The following is a 20,940-nucleotide window of genomic DNA, read 5'->3' on the forward strand; positions in this document are numbered from 1 at the left end:
CAGAATTCAGACAAGTACAGAAAAAGCAATAAATATGCCAACCATTGCATAATTTAAAAAAAAAAAGAAAAAGAAATCACTGCCACCCTGGGAACATGGATACAGTATTTCTGCTGTAATTATATCATTTCTCAAAAAGCCTTTCCTGGCCTCCATGACTTTGGAAGGAGCTGAAAGATTACTCACCACCGATTAATGTTAGGGAACTAACAACTGAACTTCTTGCTTTTCCTTTAAACCCAACTGAAATAATTTCACAAGAACTTGCAAATACAAAATTGTGTTAAGAACATCCAATTGATCTATTTACATTTGCTACATCAAAGTATTCAGACATCATAAGTAAATGTGAAATGGGGGCCTTCCGATACCTTATAGGTTATGCAAACACCTAAGCAGAAAGAACACTTTGAAATTTTTATGGAGCAGGAAAAATTGGAAGTGTATTAATCTAGGCAGTGAAATTGGGCTTTTTGTCATTTTTAATTGCTTGAATTCATAACCTAGTTTTGCTGAATCAAACACGAGTTGCTACAGCTGACACAAGCTATTTCAGCCTTTTGGGTGAGTGCACGCACACACACACGCACACACACACAGGCACACACACGCGCACACACACAGGCACACACACACACAGGCACACACACACAGGCACACGCACACACACTGCACAACTTTTCACATAAACTTTGTGTCTGTTAATAAAAAAAAAAAAAAAAAAAAAAACACTTCTGAAGACCAGGACACTGCAGCTCTTGGATAATTAAACAGAAAGGTTTCCAAGTAGAATATTATATGTTACAAGCTAACTTTTAAAGAATTACTTAATTCTTTTAGTACCCTGCAAGTAGAGGGAGAGGATGGCATGAACACAGATAGACAGAACTACTGTTTTGTTATATGTGAGGTAATGCAAATAAATTAAAATGCATAATTTAAAAAATTCTGCATGCCTTTATTTGCTATTGTTTACTGTTGCTCATAATATACGCAAGCGTTCAACTCTGCATGAAAATGAAGGAAAACACATAGAAGGACAAAGACATCCACCCTTAAATATGTACAAAGACCTAATGTATTATCACATTCTGAAGTTTTCAGATGTAAAACAAAATAAAGCTGAAAGTGCAAAAAACTTTAAAGGTCCATGCTTTTCTCCCTCCCTATTTATTTTTATGTTTGTTGAAAAATCAAAATGAGATGGGGATTCAAGTCTCATAAAAGGACTCGTTTTAATTCCACTAGAATTACTTTCAAAGAACTTGTTCCAATCCACTCTGGGATTACTTTGAGACCAACACACATGAATTTAAAAAAAAAAAAATTAGCTACAACTAAACAGAAAGAGAAGTGGAATTAGTAATAGTAAGGATTTATTATTATTTCCTAAAAATTCTTCCTCTTTTGGACTATGTTCCATTTCTCTGGTACTGCAAATTCTGCTCAAAACCTAATAGAAAAATTATAAATTGAGCATAAGGAAAGATCAAAATGATCTTTCACTGGACACTGTAATAGTTATTTAGCTCAAGATTGACCTATCCAACCAGGTTCTCTGTAATCAAATAGAAAATGATAAAGGGTATATACTCTGATTCTCATATAATATTCTCAAAACATGACCCTTTAATCTCAAAATCTTACAACTATAGTTTGGAAGAAGGCAATTGCTGCAAAAAGCACTTTACATGAAATCTACTTTAACTTTTGTGTCATACTCATGGAAAGAGAAAAAAATTGGGAAAAAAACCCCACTACGTGATACTTAAATAAGCTGGCCCATAAGTCAAGGCTGACGGTTGTTTCTCCAAAGTCCAAGTAAATACAAATTAAAATGAATCCAGATTCTAAAATTAAGACAGGAAACAGAGAAAGTAGAAGTTTGAGAGACAAGGTTACAACAGACAAACATAAAAATATGCTCAGCCCAATAAAGTTATAGCAGGCAAAGTGCAATGTTGTAAAAATCCATCAGTTGGTGATAACAGAGAAAAGATTTAGCTCTTTTCGTATAGTAAAGACATTCTCCAGAGTTGATTCACTTGGTTAATATGAAATGACAGGAAAAGTTTGAAAATTTGCCCTTATTTACAAGATCAGGGTACAGCAGATTGCCGGATAGTAACTGGTTCTTGTAATGACCAGAGAATACAAAAGAAAGAAAGAGAGAGGGAGAAAGGGAGAGAGGGAGGGAGGTAGGGAGGGAGGAAGAAAGAAAGAAAAGCAAAGAAGAAAAAGAAAATCAAGTTCCAATTATCCTTCAGGGTGCTAAACATTTGTTATAATAAAAATGCAGGAGTAAAAGATATTTGGGAAGCTTTCTCTGCGCGGTCACAAAAATAAAGACAGATGGAAAAAAATACAGGTGGATATAGAGAGAAAGGGGGTGGAAGAGGGGGAAAATAAGGAAAAAAGAGAAAGAGTCCCGGGAGGGGGAAGCAAGTTGGGAGAGGGTGGGGGCCAGAGAGAGAGAGAGAGAGAAAGGAGGAAGAGGGTAAGTAAGGGGGGAAAGAAAATTCCCCCATAGGTAATACTTCCTCCAACTCTTCAGAGAAGCAATTTTCTCTCCATAATCCATGAGTATTCTAATACAGAGGAAGTGCTGGCATGTGTGGAGAGTGTGAGTGGGCAGATAACAGTTGAAAAATCCTGCTTTCCGCATGAAAATCATGAATGCTGCCCGCATTCCCTATGAACGTCAGTGGTAAACAGCTATCACTGATTGACTATAGTTTACTTACTTGAAGAACAACCCTCTTAAAACTTAATCACAGCGAGCCACAAAGCCAAGTGAGTCCATTTCACAAACACATTTATAATCATGGCCTTTGGATTTCTGGAGATACATTTTGATCAAAAATAGGAAATAACAGTTGAGAAAGATTTTATAGTCTCCAACCAATTTACTACCCGGTTACCCAAATAAAGAGGATTACACAATCACTTTTTACTGCCTCTGTTATACATCGCATTCGTTTCTGTGTGACCAAAATTAAACCCAAATGAAAAATGAGTAAATTATGAGATATCTAAAGATACTCCAACAGTGACTCTCTCAGCAAGGAATTTAATGGACAATTTCTAAAATGATCTTGCCAAGGAAACTTTGGGATTCAGAATTCCCCCAGGGCCCCTCTTAAGGAGGGGGAGGCACAGCTCTTTTGTCAACAGAAATAAGCAAAACCACCGATTTCACTGTAATCTGAAAATAATGGCTCCAGGGAGAGGCTGAGATTGAGTCTTCTAGGTGATCCTTCTAGGCGGATAAATGTCGTATTCAACACTCTGCATATTTTTTTTAAACGCCTGGCGGTTAATTCCCTCACTTTGGAAGTCGGAGCACATTTCTCCCACTTGATCTCTCAAGAAGGGCAACTCTTGTTTCATTTAATGAAATGATCCAGAGCCTATTTCTTAAGTCAAAGCGTTTCCAGTACTGTCAATGGAATCTCTGTTCCCTGGGAGTCAGGAAAAGCAGAGAAGGTAAGGGCCCACTAGTGCGACCGGCACGGTAGACATGTTTACACAAACATGCAACACATGTTCCCACACACGCACACACATGCCCCGGTGGAACGTGAGCGTGCCAACTTTGCAAAGGCACGGCCCATCTGGCCAGGCGTTTCATAAACCTGCCATTTAAAGAACCGCGCAGCTCTTGCAAAACCCCTGCGAGCCTATTGGGACTTTCACGGGGTGTCTTATAAACGCTTATTCATCTCTGGAAATAAAGTTAAACGGAGCCAATGAGAAGGGGCAATGAAGTTCCCCATGAACTTCTAGTCTGTAAGGAAAATCGATTCATCTCTCCGGACTCTTCCCCAGCCGCAAACGCCCCTCGCCCTCTCCGGGTGTCCTGCGCCCTGGGTACTCCCGGGGCGAGCCCTGACCCAGCCTCGGAGGTCTCTGGGCCAGCCTCACATACCGTGTCTCACTCACGCGCTGCAAACGCGTCCGCAGCCTCCCATCGCCGCTTTGGTTTAGCCGGATTCCTGCCGCCGCCAAGTCCCTATTCTAATCAGCAGCCCCGGAGGCGCACACGCAGCCACCCTCCCTGCGTGAACGTTGGACAGCGGCTGACGGCGGCTCCTCTGCCACAGGCAGCCAAAAATGTCAATTTGCACACTCCTCCCCCCTGTCGCCCGCCCCCGGTCCCCGTCCCTCTCCCACCCCCTCCCGCGAGTCAGTGGGCTTCAGGAAGCCTCTGCAGAAGCTGCCTCCTCTCCATCCCTTGCTCTCCCTCTCTGCCTCTCCTTCCCTGACAGTGTTTAGAGCCCTCTTCTCTCGCCTTACCTGAAGGGCATCTCCCACGACTGCAATTAGCTGCCAAGATTTCATTGTCGGCTGCAAAGTGCCTCCTGTTTCCTCCCCGGGAGAACACGGGAGAAGTCCGAGGCAACAGCAAAAGGCAGCCACGTGCTAGCAATGTAAATGACTCCAGTCATCTGTCGTGCGCGCTGTGCCTGAGCTCGCCCTGGCTGCCTGGCAGCTTGACACCACCGCCAGCAGGTGCAGAACGCGCCGGGAGAGAGAGCGAGCAGCCCGAGAAAGGAGGCATTCAACGCGGAGATGCACACAAAGGGAGGCCACCAAGGTGCCGGGGACGCTGCCGCGCCCGAACCCAGCTTCCCGGGTGGCCTAGGCTTCCGCGCCAAAACACTCGCCAAATTGGACGCCCAATGTTTTTGCAAAGTCTTGCAGCCCAGGGGAAGGCGGTGGATGCTGAGGCTGCGTCAGTCCTGCCTCCTCGCTTCCCGGAGCACTTGGAAAGCACTGCCGCCTCTCGCCACTTGCCCTCCCTCCCCTTCTCCTGCACGTGTCCCTTCCCTTGTTCTTTCAAGCATTAAATATGTACCACATGACAGAATAGGGCACCTTGCACGGTCCTCCGAGTCCACACTTGACAACCAATTTTAACTCACGAGCAGTGAAATGTCTAAAGGCAGGATATAAGCACTTCCAATTACTTACACTACTCCTGCATTATTCAAAATGTCCACGGGACAGTATTTATGACTTCCAATATGCTACTCCACATATAAATACTAGGAAAAGATGGAAAACCCCATCACGCCCTCCCCAACCACCCCGCCATAGGCTTTCCTCAGTGTTTCTTCAGAGAAACCGGTATAGTTTTCCTACTAGCTAAAACTTTGTGATCTCAGATCTTCTCACACATTATCTGCTAAATGAAAATGCTCCAAAATACGACCCTGCTTCGAGGAGGAAATATCTACCACGTCCTGCTGAACTTCTGAGATTACCTGTGAAAATGCATTTACCTTGAATAACAATGGCATCAAAGTAAATTTCCAAAAAACCACATACATCTGTGACTTCTGTTTGTTTTTTTTTTAATTCAATGGTAATGAGTTACACCAGGCCCTGGCTCTTCCCAGTCTAAATGTTGCTTTTGTCAGAGACCAATATTTTGGATGTAGAAAAATTAGGTTGGTTTTTTTTTTTTCTTTTTCTTTACAGTCAAAACTGCAAGGTACATACACTAAGACGACCTTGCTTCTTCAAGCAATTATTAGTTGAACAGGAGGGAACTAAACATGGAAGGAAATTGTATGTATGTATGTATGTATATATATATATATATATATATATATATATAGACTTCATTCAATTAACAGCGAAATATTCATTGGATTCCTGTGTCATCTCCTTGGATATTCTATTTTAGTTAAAGGCCTTGTGCACAAGTGATTAGGATTTTATATATTGGTAAGCAAATTTTAAAATGCTAATAAATCTTTCAAATATTTATTTGCACATTTATTATAGCTCCATATCTCGAGGCAATATTTCCAGGTTTTTTTTTAGAACATGCCAAGTCCCTTACATAACCATCATCCATCTCTGTCACACCCAGTAACAAAATGAGAAGAGGGGTTTTTTTCCTTCTGTGCATTAAGACTGTTTTAAATATTGCATTAATATACTGTTTACCTTCTTCCTTATGGAGTTAAGGAAAGTTGGTGTGTTTTTTTCTCTGCCTGCCTTGTGCAGGGGCAGTGGCATAAAAAGGATAGTAAGATAGCATTAGACGTTCCTTTTACAGTGATGGTGCAGTACCAAATATACTATATTCTCTGATTATTTAAGTTAAAGTCTAATATATGCACATATCATCTCAAGTCAAGGTTTTCAATGGCACTGGGTAAAGGAGCAAAAGGTTTGTAGACTTTTGCTTAACCAGAACTCTTTATAATTACAGAGATACGTAAAATAAAGCCATATTATTGTAGCAGAAACTGGCATTCTCCAGGGAATCATCTGATTCACAAATCAGTTCACAAAAGCAAGGTTAGGGGGAATTAAGAATGGTGGGGGTGGAGGGTGGAAAGACAGCAAACCCTAATTACAGCCCCATTGTCCCCGTGTTCTCTGGCACATATGGCCATTTAATCACAGAGTATGACAACCTTGGCAGATGTTGCCAAACCTGGTTATTGATATAAATTGCTATTCTCATGTGTTAGTGCCCCAGCAAAGACTTAAAACAATGTGTGTACTAATCCAGAGGGAAATAAAGGTCCACACTAACATCTGTGATAACAAGAGGATACACAGCTACAGTGGGTTCCTTGCTTCCACTCCAGAGGAAAACAGCAATGAGTGAAATCTCCAAACCAAGGACAGAAAGTCTCCCTGTGGGGAAATAAATTGGTATCATCACTCCAGAAACCAATTTACTAGTAGCTATTAAAATGGAAAATGTGCACATCCTATAACCAAGCAGCTGTACTTCTAGGTCTGTCCTAACAGAACACATGTATAAGCTGTGTTCACGGATATACCGGCACCACTGTTTGTCATGGGGAAAAAAAATGACAAATACTTATATCACCATAAGAAAATGCAATTTATCCTATGATGGAATACTATATAGCAGTAAAAAATGACTAGAGTAGGAATAATCTATAGCTATATAGGCAGGAATGTGTATGGAGATGAAAATAACTACACATCTTATACATAACTACATAAAACATATTTTTAGTCAAAATTTTGCTGAGATTAAAAATATAAGTTTTAAATGATTCATATACTATGGTACTATTTATGAAAGAAATTCAAAAAAGGAATAATACTACAGATTTTCTGTAGTTACATAAATATTTGTGGATATACAAAAAATGACCCAGAGCAGAGAACGGATAGATTCAACCTCTTCCTGTTTTTGCACAGCTCACTTAACTTCTTTTTTTAAAATATTTCAACTGTTAAAAAAAAATGAAAGAACAGGAATATATGAAAAACACAGTGAATTCCAACTTCAGTGTCCATGAATGAGGTTTTATTGGAGCACAACCATATCTACTTGTTCATACTTTGTGAATACAAAGCTGGGTAGTTATGATAGAGACCAAATGGCCCACAAACTTCTAATCTAGAAGAATGGGCCCCAAATTCATAATAGTACTAGAAAAGGGAGAAAGGACTGCAGTTGATAGTGGAGGTTAAGACCTCAATTTTCCTTTAAAAGAACATTTAGGGGTGCCTGGGTGGCTCAGTGGGTTAAGTGTCCAACTGTTGACTTCTGCTCAGGTCATGATCTCATGGGTCATGGAATCAAGCCTTGCATAGGATTCTGCACTCAGCAGGGAGTCTGCTTCTCTCCTCTCCCTCTCCCTCTGCCCCTCCCCCTACTCATGCTTTCTCTCTCTAAAAATAAACCAAATTAATATTTTAAGAAGTAAAACCTTAAAAAATAAAAGAACATTTATATATAAAAGGTCTTGTATGTGCTTTATGTATACAAAGACTGTAAAGATATACCTACGTGTGTGTGTCTATACGCACACGTATATATACATACCTGGAAGAAAACACTCAGAATTGGTGGTTCTTGGTGGTGGAAATAATGGTGCTTATTATTTTCTTCTTTGTTATTTCAAGTATTTGTCACTTTCCCAAAGAGATGTAAACATAAGAAAATGGTGGACACTCCTGGCCATGTGAGTGGTGACAATTCCTGTTGTACCAATAGTGCTTTTCTCCCTCAGAAATTGCCTTTTCTCTTCAACTGTTGAATGACAAGACCTTCAAAAATACATCGAGGTTTAGCTCGCACTCACCTAACATTTCTGGAAAACACCAGTATCTAATTGCTTCCTCATAGGGGAAAAAAAAAATTCTAAGCTTCAATGCACTAAAGATTTTTATAAAAATCAATCTTATCCTTGAAGTAAAATGCGACGTAGATTATCCCTTCTGCTGGAAGTTATGGTAATGACCTACTGAGATATGCCTCGCTATACAGTAATATTGCTTCTTTACCAGTTTGAAAACACTTTCCTATAGAAAAGCACAAAGCAGGTTCTATCTGGAAAAAAATAAAATAAAATAAAATTACATAGCAGCCACAATGGTGCTTTGTAGGATTAGAGCAGCGGGACCTAATGATTTCCTTCATCCTGACATCTAATCATCCAGTTGCATCAGGAAAGGTGAGCTTAATGAAGCATATTTAGATGGGAGAGCATACATACGATTTATGATGGGCTTGTTGTGGTTATATTCCTAAATGGATCCCATTAACTCAACATCGGTTGCTGGTAAATGGCCACATTTCCTAATAGACGCATGCATGTATCACCTGGGCACATTTGAGAAGGATGCTCTATAGAATGGTTCACCTTACAACTTTACACTGGGACCAGGTGGATAACCTTCTTTAATGAAGCTTAGCAGCCTTTCTTCAAGCAAGAAACAGAATTACTGCAACAGAGCATGCTTCCACCTCCTCATCCTTTAGCAGGGACACATAACCTTACCCTTGGGGTGGCATGTATGAAGCTCACGCTGAGAGGATTTTTTTTAAAGATTTTATTTATTTATTTGACAGACAGAGATCACAAGCAGGCAGAGAGGCAGGCAGAGAGAGAGAAGGAGAAGCAGGCTCCCCACTGAGCAGAGAGCCCGATGCGGGGCTCGATCCCAGGACCCTAGGATCATGACCTGAGCCAAAGGCAGAGGCTTTAACCCACCGAGCTACCCAGGCACCCCAAGAGGATTTTTTTTAAATATTGTTACAACAAGCAAGTATTGTTTTCAGCCCTTTTTATGATTATAAAACCAATGTTTTTTTAAACAGAGCTACACATTTATTTACTTTTCAGGAAGTTTAAGACCTTGAAAGGTTCAGCATCACAGATTCTGTGGCCAAGGGCTTTAGGAGGAAGGTTGCTTTGGAATGTGGCACGTACCATGCCACTGTTCCCACGAGCATGAGTTACTTTTCCCACATTACTCTGGTTTTGTACAGTTTGCCACCAGGAGTCACTGTGTTGCTCTTTGCTCTGTACACAGAAGCACTTCCTTTGCTTAGAAAGAATTCAGTTTCATCTCGAGCATAAATGACTCCGATTTTTTAAGAGGTGCTGTTTGCTCCCTCTGGTTCCGGAGACCCTGCTTATAAGCAGCACAAATGGCCTTGGACCACGGCCTTTCAGACATATTCGTTGTTTTAGGAGTCCTGATCCCAGCAGGTTTGCCCCCAAACAGCACGGCAGGAGCTTCCCTCACCTCATAGGTGTTTACTGTGGAAATGTGAGGAAATCGGAAAAGCACAGGGAAAAAGCCACTCGTCATCACCCAGATGCCCACATGTAATGCATTGCAAATCCGTTCACGTCAAAGATCTGTTTAAAGATTTATTTATTTGTTTGTTTGTTTGTTTGTTTATTTATGTATTTGAGAGACGGAGAGGGCCAGTGTGAGAGCAGCGGAGAGGCAAAAAGAGACGCAGAGGATATCAAGCAGACGCCTGCTGAGTGCAGAACCGACACAGGGCACAGTCCGGGACGCTGAGATCACGGGCTGAGCTGAAACCAGGAGTTGGACACTCAACCAACCAAGCCACCAGGCACCCCTCACTTCAAGGGAAGCCTACTTCTCCCTCTCCCACTCCCCCTACTTGTGTTCCCTCTCTCACTGTGTCTCTGTCAGATAAGTAAATAAAATCTTTTAAAAATTTTTGAAAAGACATCAATTTTGGTATGCCATGATAAGGATGCATAATTTCTTTTCACTCTATGTTAAATAGCACTGAAATGGACAACCTGATCCACCATATTATGAACTTACCTCTGGTCATTATTTCAGGATAAACTACTGGAAGTCAATCATTGAGTCAAAACACGGGCACCGTTTTTAGGATTTTAGACATAAAGAACCAGAATCTTGGAATGTCCTACTAATCCATATACCCAGTAACAGGAGAGAAGAGAACCTCTCTCACCCTGGGAACAATTCTGAGCCAACTATTTCTTCTTTCAATAACCATCTTCCTCTTGGCTCTGGCTGGGTTCTTCTCCCAACCACCTGCCCCAACTGGGCCACCACACCATTGCATGCTAAATTAGCATAAAAGAGCTCAAACATAGAAAACAAAGGTGGTAATGGGGAGCAATTTAAATCTAAGCTTATTTAACCTAAGTGGCTAGTGGCTGCCCATTTTGTCTTAATTGCCTTTTAAACTAAAATCAATGTTAAATTACCTGAACAACAGCTACCGCACAATTGCAAACTGAAAATTCTTTAAGTGCCTCCTCAAAAGCCTTTGGCTCTAGTTTGGCCAAATGACAGGAAAAGAGTCTCTTTCTGCTTTACTGTGCTCCAGCTTTGGACTATGGGATATGATTCAAGGTTGGACACTCCTGAAAACAGCCACCATGTGCGTTCTAGGATGAGCTGCTTCTTGACATGAGGTACTCAAAGTGAAATCTGGATCGTGAAAATGGAATTCGGACAACAGTCCTTCCTTTCTCCCTCCTTCCTTTCTTCCCATCAACAATGACAGACTGAAAATACAAATGGAAAACCACCAGACCGCATATACAAACAGAACTTGGACCTATATGATCTGCAGGAACCGGCCCAGGAAACCAGCCTGCTATCCACAAATGATGCTTGTAGGAAATCAGACCACTTCTGACTGCCATTTGGTGATCAGCTCAGGAAGCCCAACAAAAGCCCTGTAACAACTGGCTCAGGAACAGCCAGGACTTGATTAGTAATAGACAGCTTTCCTAATTTTTTGTACCCACTTCCAACTTGGGACCAACCAAGAGAAAGCTCAGTATGGACCCAACCAGTCACAGAGAAGGTCCTGCTTCTACTTGCCCACATGCAGCCTTCCCAGAACAAAAGCCTGCAGTTAGGGCACCATGAAAGCCTTCCTCCCACCCCCCCCAACCCCACCCAACTATAAAGCTTTCTCACCCTATGGCCTGATGCTGGGTCTCTGTTAAACACAAGAGTCGGTGGCCAACTCCCTTGCTATAGCACGCTCTGAATAAACAGTGTCTGCTTGTTCTCATTTGGCTGGTGTTTGTTTATTTCCACAGAGATTACTTGCTTTCAATACTATATTAGGTAAATAAGATAGACAAAACCCTAGCCCTCAGGGAGCTTATGTTCTAGTGGATAAGACCGACAATAAACAAGATAATGACAGCTTTTAGTAACGGCTATATATGAAATAAACCATGCATTGAGAGAGGTGTGTAATTGGGGTAGATGCCTTAGATAGGATTCTTGGGTTGTTGGGTGTTATTATTACACAGTTCAGATTCCTGCTTTTGTTTCCTTCAAATACTGATAGAGCACAAGCCGTCTGACTTGCACCGCTAAGTCACAACAAAGGGGCAGATGTGTCCTCTGCCAGCAAAGAGCCTCGTAGGATGATGTCCATTGACTAATAACAAGAACAGAAAGTGAACAAGTACATGGGGCCAGAAATAAGATTCAGGCTGTGACCTATGAGGGACGAGGAGACAGAAGAGAAAACCTTTTAGATATTACAAGGTGTCCTCAGGCCCTGGAGCAGAAGATTGCTGTGGAGAGGGAAGGGTCTCTACTCCAAAGTATGGCACCTCCGCATAATGAATATTTTGAGTTGAAAAAATCTGAGCAACAGCAGGTGCAGGAAGGACTCTCTGACCCCCTCCGTGCCATCTGCTCTGAAGCAGGTCATAAGGTCTCACGGGAGAGGTGCCCTGCTGAACACGGAAGAAGGAACATCCGTATCTCCGAAGATGGAGGGACACAGAGAAGACTTGCTAAGCTCTCCCCAGTTTACCACTTAGCTCATATCATGTTTCCCCACAAATTCCAACCCTTCATCAAACTTGAGCATAAAAATGCTCAGATTTAACTACTTCTTTGGGTCTTCATTTCCTTAGGAAGTCTCCTGTGTCGTGTAAAACTTACATTAAAAAAAAGAAAAAGTGTATGCTTTTCTCTTGTTAAGCTGTCTTTTGTCAGTATAATTTATAAAACCCCAGCCAGAAAATCTAAGATGAGTAGAGGAAAAGATTTTTTCCTCCCCTGTATGGGGAGAGGTATACACACATTATTACTAGTATTTCTGTATGCAATGCCAGCAAGGACACTTTTAAGACAGAAGAGTTTGCTTAGAGATATCCCCAAATACTCAAGCTACCTTCTTTGGAACAGTTTGCCCCTGAATTCCCTAAATAGGGTATTGCGCAAGCATTTGGGAAACAAAAAGCCATAAGGGATTAGAAATCAATCTTTTCCCCAAATTTCCTCACCCCATAGGTCTCAGTCATATATCACCCTACAAGGGCAATAAGGAGATACAACAAGACTCTTCATTCCAATGGGGTCATTTGGTCTGGGACCAAAACAAAATGAGGGTAGAAATCATACACACCTGAGGGCGTCCTTCACTCAAGACCTGGAGAGATAGAAAGGCTGTTGATGCTAAAGATACGTATATACTCAGCCAATATCTCTCCATGCCCATCACAGAGATCACTGCCCATACCCCTGCAGGGTTTCTTGGAGAAACCTCTCTTGTGGCCCTGCTCAAGCAATTCCCAGTTCAGGGATTAGGACCAGACACATAATCGTCTCTGGTCACATCAGATTCAGTCCTAGAGAGACTTTTGGAATTGGGAAAGAGATGGAGTGGTTAGCTTTGACAACTGGACTTGGAAGACTGGATAGATTTTCAAGGTAGAGTCTAATGAGTAGTCAAGAGAAACAGTCTATAGAGAAATAAAGAAGTAGGGAGAGGTGACCTTAAGAAAGAAATGGGAGGAAGGAGGGAGAGACAGAGAGATAAGCAGAAACAAGACTCTGGCCCCAGAGGAAGACGAGATGGGGATGGTTGTTGTCTTGGCCATTGAAAGCTTTCTTCTTACTTCTATATTCCTTTTCTTCCCCATGTGCTTCTGATGATGTAAGATCGCTTCCTGCAAAGTCCCAACCATTCAATCTACCCCTGCTAGAATCTCTAGACACAGTTGGGCTTGCACAGGACATGGCCAGCCTGCAAAGGAGTCCCCAGATCCCTTTGCTCTGCAGAAAAGTAAAACAGCCCAATGCTGAGATGAATAAAACTCATGATCTTTCATGAAGCATCGTTGGTAGGCCAGCCTGTCAGAAATGCAATTTAAAAACCAAGTGCTAAAATAAATACAAATCGTCTGACACTAGAGGCTTTATTAGGCTTTTTTTTTCAATTGTAAGCATAAAGATGTCTTCCCATCTAAGAATGTCACCAAAAATATAATTGATCAATTCATTCTTTAACATTATATATGTGAATGTCCACTGAATTCCAATATGAATTCCAGAATCCTTGTCAGGCCCAGAGGTACTAAGCTGAATAGTTTTGTTAAAGAAGAATTATAATAAGTATTCTATTATAAAACAACATTATAATTATATATACTATTGTAAGTATACATATGAAGTTTATACATTATAAGAATTGGATATATATTATAATTATTAATGACATAAAGTATGCTATACATCTGCTTGGTATAGGAGCCTTTTTGCTCTGCTTAAGGTCAAAAAGTGGACTGCAAAGGTTCCAAAAAGTAGTGATGCTTGAGTTAGGTTTTCAAGCATGCACGGGAGCTCCTTCAACACAGTCAGTAGAGAAGAGCAACCTAACCAGAGAAAACAACCCATGTAAAAGCACAGAGGCATGACTGTGTGAGCTAATGGCTAGGGTAGATGTCCAGGCAGAATACATGAGTATAGGTCAAATGATAAAGGCCCTCTATGTCATGCTAAGGGGTTTGGAGTCCATTCCTCTGCAAGGAAAGTGGAACAATCAGTGGTTAGGAAGGCCACTCCTAGTGGAGTGTGGGAATGGACCCCTGGAAGCAGGGAAATCCATCAGGGAGATCCATCGGGAGATCATCAGATCCATCAGATTATATTTCAGGCCAAAAAATGATGAGGTCTACACAAATGAAGACACGGCAGTAAACATACAACAGGTAGGAAAGATTTGATGAACAATTTATAAACAGAATTAAAAGGACTCATTGAATAATTGTAAAATATGTAGGGGTGGGATAGTTTAAGAAGGAGAAGAGAAGAAGAAGAAAAAGGAGAAGGAGAAGAAGAGGCCAAAAAGTCAATGTCAATTCCTGAATCTGGGTTATAAGTTATTGATTGTATGGTGGCACCAATGACCAAGTTCAGGAGCATCAGATAAAGATTTGGAAAAGGTAAGAGCTCATTTTGGCCACACTGAGTTGGATGTAGTTGTGGAACCTCCAGATGGAGCTATCCAACAGGCAACTGGGTAGAGAGACCGGGGACTCTGGAGACAGGCTGAACACCATCTGGAATTCGTGAGCATAAAAGATGGAGCCATGGACATAGAACAGGTGATCCTGGAAAAGTAGATTCCCTTTGATATTTGGTACTGTTAATGCCCAAAGCAATACGATAGGATGCAGTTGTTAATCAAGTCCTAAAATACATTTGAATTCATGTACAGTAGACGCGACTGTGCCACATCTATGCTTTCATATAACAACAAAGTCTCACATTTAATATTTGTGAGTAGTTTACAAAATAAACTGTTACTGTAACCAGCTGGATCAAATGTTACCTTTTTAACATGCTCAGCCCATTCAAGATGCACATAATGGGACATGTTCTCTAAAGCAAACAGCCAGCTCTACCTGATGGAGAAACTTTACCTAAAAACAAGGTCTAATCAGGTTTCTATATACAGGTATTTTAAAGAACTGATAATAAAATAATGAAGCACTCACTAAGCAAATGTCTATTTACCAGGCACAAAGTAGATGATTAATGAGTGTTTGCTAACTACAGGACTTACTGTGTGCCAAGTCTGAGTAGGAAACAGATTTCTGGTCACTTTGCTGTCTAGAATGTGAGCTCCATTGGCATCACAAACCCTTACCACTAGGAAGACGGAAATTATTCACCCACCAACAGCTTAATCCAGATGGGATATAGGACTGTGAGGTTTCTGTCTGCTATCCTGTAGGTCTTGATGGCATCGGAGGATTTCTAAATCCCACTGAGTGACCCTCTGGGATATGAGGGCACTCTGGGATGCTGGGATGATTCCGTCTGCAGGAAGTTCAAAGTTTCAATTCTGAGAAGACACACTGTCATCTGACTCAGGTTATACCCATCCAGCTAGAAGAGGGCACAATAAGGAAAGAAAGGGACAGCAATGTGAACACTGAGAGCAATAGCACAGGCATCCCAAGCACTGTGCCTATGCTGAGGAGTGAGTATGAGATAGGAGATGGGAATGTGCTCTTCACCCCTGGATTATGGGCTCTCACATACCCCTTGGGGAAGGGGCAGCTCACCTCCCTCAGTGTGAGTCTCCTTTTTAAAGCCACATCTTTTCCACATGACATGCATGGCCCCTTAAAGCAAACCAAAACCTCATCTAGTGTTTAATCAAACAAGAATGCAATTCAGAGCTGGGTTAGAAATTGGCCATGATGGGTTTCCTAAAGAGAGACAACCAGCTGGGCTTTGACTGAGACCTTCTGCAAGGACTGCCACCAGGTATGACTGACTCTTCTGATGGTTACCTTTTCAGAACTTCACCAGCACACGAGAGGCAACCCTTTCATTCGTTACTAGGACTTGGTGTTACTACAACCTCCTCGGTATTATTTTGTTTATTTTCCATTCTCCTTTTTATATTTAATCCAGCACTTTCTTTCCTCTTTTCTTGCCCCTTTCCTTTCTTTTCTACCAGATCTCCAGTATTCTCTTGACAAACCCTGTCACTGACCACACACAGCCGAAGTCCACACTCAGGTTGCAATGCATACACTGGCAAGCTCTAGCCATAGTTTCTTTGTGCTCATGTAGTAAGAGAGGACCTTCTCGAGGGGCAGAAAAAAAATAAAAGAATGCCACAGAGCATTTCCAAATCCTGGGACATGTGGTTCATGAGAAATGTTAGAAGAGAAAGGGAGAACTGAGCAAGACAAGAAAACTAAGGGCATATTTTAAAAGTCTATGCTGAATATTTTATACGTTTTAATACTGACACACAAATAAAATGATTTTATCTTTGCAAATGGAAAACAAAAAGAAAATAGTCATATAAGGGCTATTTAACAGATGAGAATTTTGTGGCAAAATTATTTCCCATTAGAATTGTTAATAAAACAGAAGGTACTGTACCAATCATAGTTTGAGTGACAACAACATGCCAGTCATGATTTCTAGACCTAATTCTGTTTTAAATGTCCCACTGCAGATGGCAATGTCCTAAACTATAATTGTGCTCTTTACAAAACCATTCCAGGGGTTGTAAAAATATATTAATTTGTGCATAAAAGGCAGTGTAGTTCAGCAGCGGGAAACAAGTTTACCAAGTTATATGATGAATTGCAATTCTGAATCTTGCAATTTTGCCAATATATCTGGGTGACTTACTTTAAGTCTTTATTTGGTGAAAAAAATAAAAGCTAACGTATAGGCCCTTCATGATCAAAAAACATTGGCCAAATAGGTTTCCAGGGTTCCTAATCATCCATAACCCCACCACAGTACGGAAGGTGTTGGACATTTATCAACCTTATGCAATAGGTCTACGCTGTGCAATTCAGAGCTGACTTCAAAGAGGTGTCTTTTTACAAAGAAAAACACCATCCGAACCCCACACACACTCTTCAACTTCCATCTCCCATCCCTCAAGGCATGGATACAAATATACTGTTTCCTTGGTACTTCTTTTTTCTTACCTCTAAAGATAAAGAATGCTCTGGCCATAAAGATGACCAATAGAGATATTAAAAAAAAAAAAGAAAAAGAAGAAGAAGAAGAAGAAAGAAAGAAAGAAAAAAAGCTTATTTTGGGATATTCCTGTTAACCCTTTACTGACCATGTTCTTCTGTCTTAAAAAAGGTATAGAGTTTGAAGGATCAAACATAAGAACTGTACAGAAAACTAAAAGTCACTCTGGGTGATGTTATAATATACTGCTCTGCAAAATTTCCCCTGTAAGTAGCACTAACCAGTGCCAAAGGAGATCTAAGCCTTATCCTTAGAGTTCTAGAGCCACAGATGGAAGAATCCATCTATGACATGTAAATGGTGCTTGATGTCTCATGCTTTCTTTTAAAAATTCATGTGCCTTCTCTTACCTATATATTTGTTTGCTTTTAATATAAAAAATTACATGTTCCCTCCACACACTTCAAGCAAAACTGATGCTTCAGGAAACCAGCTCTATGTACTCCTTGGCGGAAGGTCCCTATCTCACCAAATTATATTTCTAGAGGACATAAACACTGCGGTTTAGGAAACGCAGCTACTATAAAGTCACCTTGCCTGCATATTTATGTATGCCATTATATTTAATAGTAATAAAAATTATTATTATAATAACAAATGACAACACTATTAAAAATAAGCACCACATTAATGCAACCTGAGTTCTTGGTGTTACTACAACACTTTACATAGAACAGTCCATTTGATCCATCAACATCATTAATCACTAGGAAAATAAAAACCACAATGAGGTATCACCTCATGCCTCTTAGGATGGCCATTATAAATGAAACAAACAACAATAACAACAACAAACACACAGAAAATAAAGTGTTGGACAGGATGTGGAGGAAAGCGAACCCTTGTACACTGTTCGTGAGAATGTAAATTGGTGAGGTCACTGTGGAACACAGCATGGAGTTTCCTCAAAAAATTAAAAATAGTATTACCAGTTGATCCAGCAATCCCACTTCTGGGTTATGCATCCAAAGGAATTAAAATTAGGATCTCAGAGAGATCTGCACTCCCATGTTCAGCATTAATCACGATAGTCAAGTATGGAAATAACTTCAGTATCCATGGATGGATGGACAAGTAAAGAAAATGTAGTATTTATAAACAGTAGAATGTTATTTGGTCTTGAAAAAGAAGGAAACCCTGCCATTTGCAACAACATGGATGAAACTGGAGGACATCATGCCCAGTGAAATAAATCAGACACGGAAGGATAGACCAGGCATGATTCCACATTTATGAGGTGTTTAAAATAGTCAAACTCACGGAACCAGAGAGTAAAATAGTGGTACCAGGGGCAGGGTGGGGGAGAAGGGTGGAGAGATATTGGTCAAAAGGTACAAAGTTAGAGTTATATGAATAAGTTCTGGGTATCTACTAAAAAACAGGGCCTATAGTTAACAATACTGTGTTAATACTTAAAATCCGTTAACAGGGTAGTTCTATGAAGTGTTCTTACTATAAAAGAAAAAATATCTTTAAAAAAAGGAAAACTTGGGGGCGCCTGGGTGGCTCAGTGGGTTAAAGTCTCTGCCTTTGGCACAGGTCATGATCTCAGGGTCCTGCGATGGAGCCCCGCATCTGGGCTCTGTGCTCAGCGGGGAGCCTGCTTCCCTTCCTCTCTCTCTCTCTGCCTGCCTCTCTGCCTGCTTGTGATCTCTGTCAAATAAAATACAATCTTAAAAAAAAAAAAAAGGAAAACTTGGAGGTGACGTATAAGTTTATGACCTTAACTGTAATCATTTCATAGGTACGTACTTATCTCCAGACTCATCAAGTTGTGTACATAAAATATCAACAGCTTTTTCTATGTCAATCCTACCTCAATAAAGTGCTCTGAAATATATATGTATAATTAAGATGATTATAACTGGGAGCCTGGGTGGCTCAGTGCGTTAAGCCACTGCCTTCACTCAGGTCATGATCTCAGGGTCCTGGGATCGAGTCCCGCATCGGGCTCTCTGCTGAGCAGGGAGCCTGCTTCTCTCTCTCTCTCTCTCTCTGCCTGATTGTGATCTCTCTCTGTTGCATAATTAAATAAAAAATATTAAAAAAATAAAATAAAATAAAAATTAAAAAAGATGATTATAACTAAAATATAATTAAACCTCATTATGTCATTAAAAGTAATTCATACAAATAATTAAATAATATAAATGATTAGATCAACTGTCTTTGATTGTATGAAAGTCAACATGGAGTGGCAATAGTTGTTCCCAAAAAAGGATTGTTCACGTTTCTGTACCTTTCTGCCTAGAAAGCAATCTGAGTAGATTCTGTATTTTTCTTCACTTACTTTACAGGCACCCACATCACTAGAATCTAAGTATGAGCATCCACACTGAACAACATGCTATGATTCAAAGTCAAAGAGCCTCGTGTGGTTCAAAATATCTTAGAAAGAGAAGAAATGAAAAGATGAAACTCTGACTTAAGCCTCTTTGGGTACACGTTAGGCTAGTCCCTTATCCCTTGATTTCCTTCCCTCTGAGATTCCTCCCATGCAATTGGCACCAGGATAGCAGAGAGAGGATATGTCCAATCACCTTACACCCAGCAACCATCGGCTCACAGTCAGACATGTCTAAGTTTGAATTCTGGCTCTGCGAAGTTCCAAAAAACTCAGCAAGTTATTTCAATCCTCCTGAACACCCATTTTCTCACCTCAAAAATGGGTTTAATACCAACAAATTCAGATGGTTGCTGAGGGGATTAAATAACATATGTGAAAGTACTTAACACAGTCACACTAGGATAGAGTAGGCATTTAAAAATGTTGGAAAAATAAAATGATGTCAATATGTACTCAAGAAGGGAAGCCTGGTGGCTCAGTCACTTAAGCATATGACTTGATTTTGGCTCAGGTCATGATCTCAGGGTTGTGATACTGAACCCGGTGTGGGACTCCATGCTGGGTACAGAGCCTGTATAAGATTCTCTCACTCCCTCTGCCCCCCACCTCGCTCTCTCTTAAAAAAAAAAAAAATGCATTCAAGAAGATTATAACCACTGATGGTTTTGAAATTTCTTTTTTGGTAAGGATTAGCGAGAAAGTTTAAAGGTTACATACATACTCACAAATACGTATAGTTTTCAGATTTTTTTACTGGTATATCAGTGACTCAACTCAAACTTCAGTCTAAATCAAGAATGGGCAAACTTTTTGTGTAAAGGGCTAGAAAATACATTTTTTTTTTCTGCTGTGTGAGCCATAGAGCCTCTGTTGCAGTTACTCTGCTCTTTTAGCACAAAAGCAAGCATAGACAACATGGAAACAAATGAGCAAGGCAGTGTTCCAACATATGTCACTTAAGGACACATATATTTCTTTAAACTTAAGGACTCATTCATTTCTCTAGTGAGAAGGCTCTGGTCTGAGTGTGCATTAAACGTGCAGGGGAGGATATTGCCATTTTACTTTCCTTGTAGATTTTAGAAACTGAGTCCCAGGAACTCAAGGGCTGAGTTCAACTGCCAAACCCATTCAGTACAGAAAAGAAACTAAAAGATGTCCGTAAAGGATGGAATCAAATGCACTGTGTTATCTTGACTCTTACAGTTTCACCTACATGGTCAAAAGAAGAGCACCATTAGGGGGCAGAAGGTATGGAAAGAATGCCTTTTGTCTCCCTGTCAAATAAAACAAATAAGTAAACAACAACAAAACTCACTCCACCACTTTTTTTTTTTTAGATTTTTCCAAGTAACCTGCTCTGCCCTGTGCTGCAAATATATAAAGTGTTAAACAACCACTCTGCTTGACGAAAAACCTCCTCGTATGGGAACAAAAGGCCAGAGACTGAACATCATCATAAAAGGTAATTCCAGAGCGCCTGGGTGGCTCAGTGGGTTGAG

At 40.6% G+C, this 20,940-nt stretch overlaps 1 protein-coding gene across 11 annotated transcripts in view; it reads right to left on the bottom strand.

Annotated features, from left to right (window-relative positions):
• The window catches only part of RBFOX1 (RNA binding fox-1 homolog 1), a 1,785,930-nt gene that overhangs the window by 1,067,534 nt on the left and 697,456 nt on the right, over window positions 1–20,940 (bottom strand). Inside the window, exon 1 of one of the 11 annotated variants that reach the window (XM_045993967.1) lies at window positions 4,297–4,689. The exons of 9 other annotated variants lie outside the window; for them this stretch is intronic. In XM_045993967.1, the coding sequence (XP_045849923.1) occupies window positions 4,297–4,341 (45 nt within the window). In that variant the 5' untranslated portion in view covers window positions 4,342–4,689. Of the gene's footprint in view, window positions 1–3,928; window positions 4,077–4,296; window positions 4,690–20,940 lie in introns of those variants that run through there. One more of the 11 variants, XM_045993975.1, reaches the window with a different exon arrangement.

Source organism: Meles meles, chromosome 21, assembly GCF_922984935.1.
Source record: "Meles meles chromosome 21, mMelMel3.1 paternal haplotype, whole genome shotgun sequence".
NCBI classification, from domain to species: Eukaryota; Metazoa; Chordata; class Mammalia; order Carnivora; family Mustelidae; genus Meles; species Meles meles.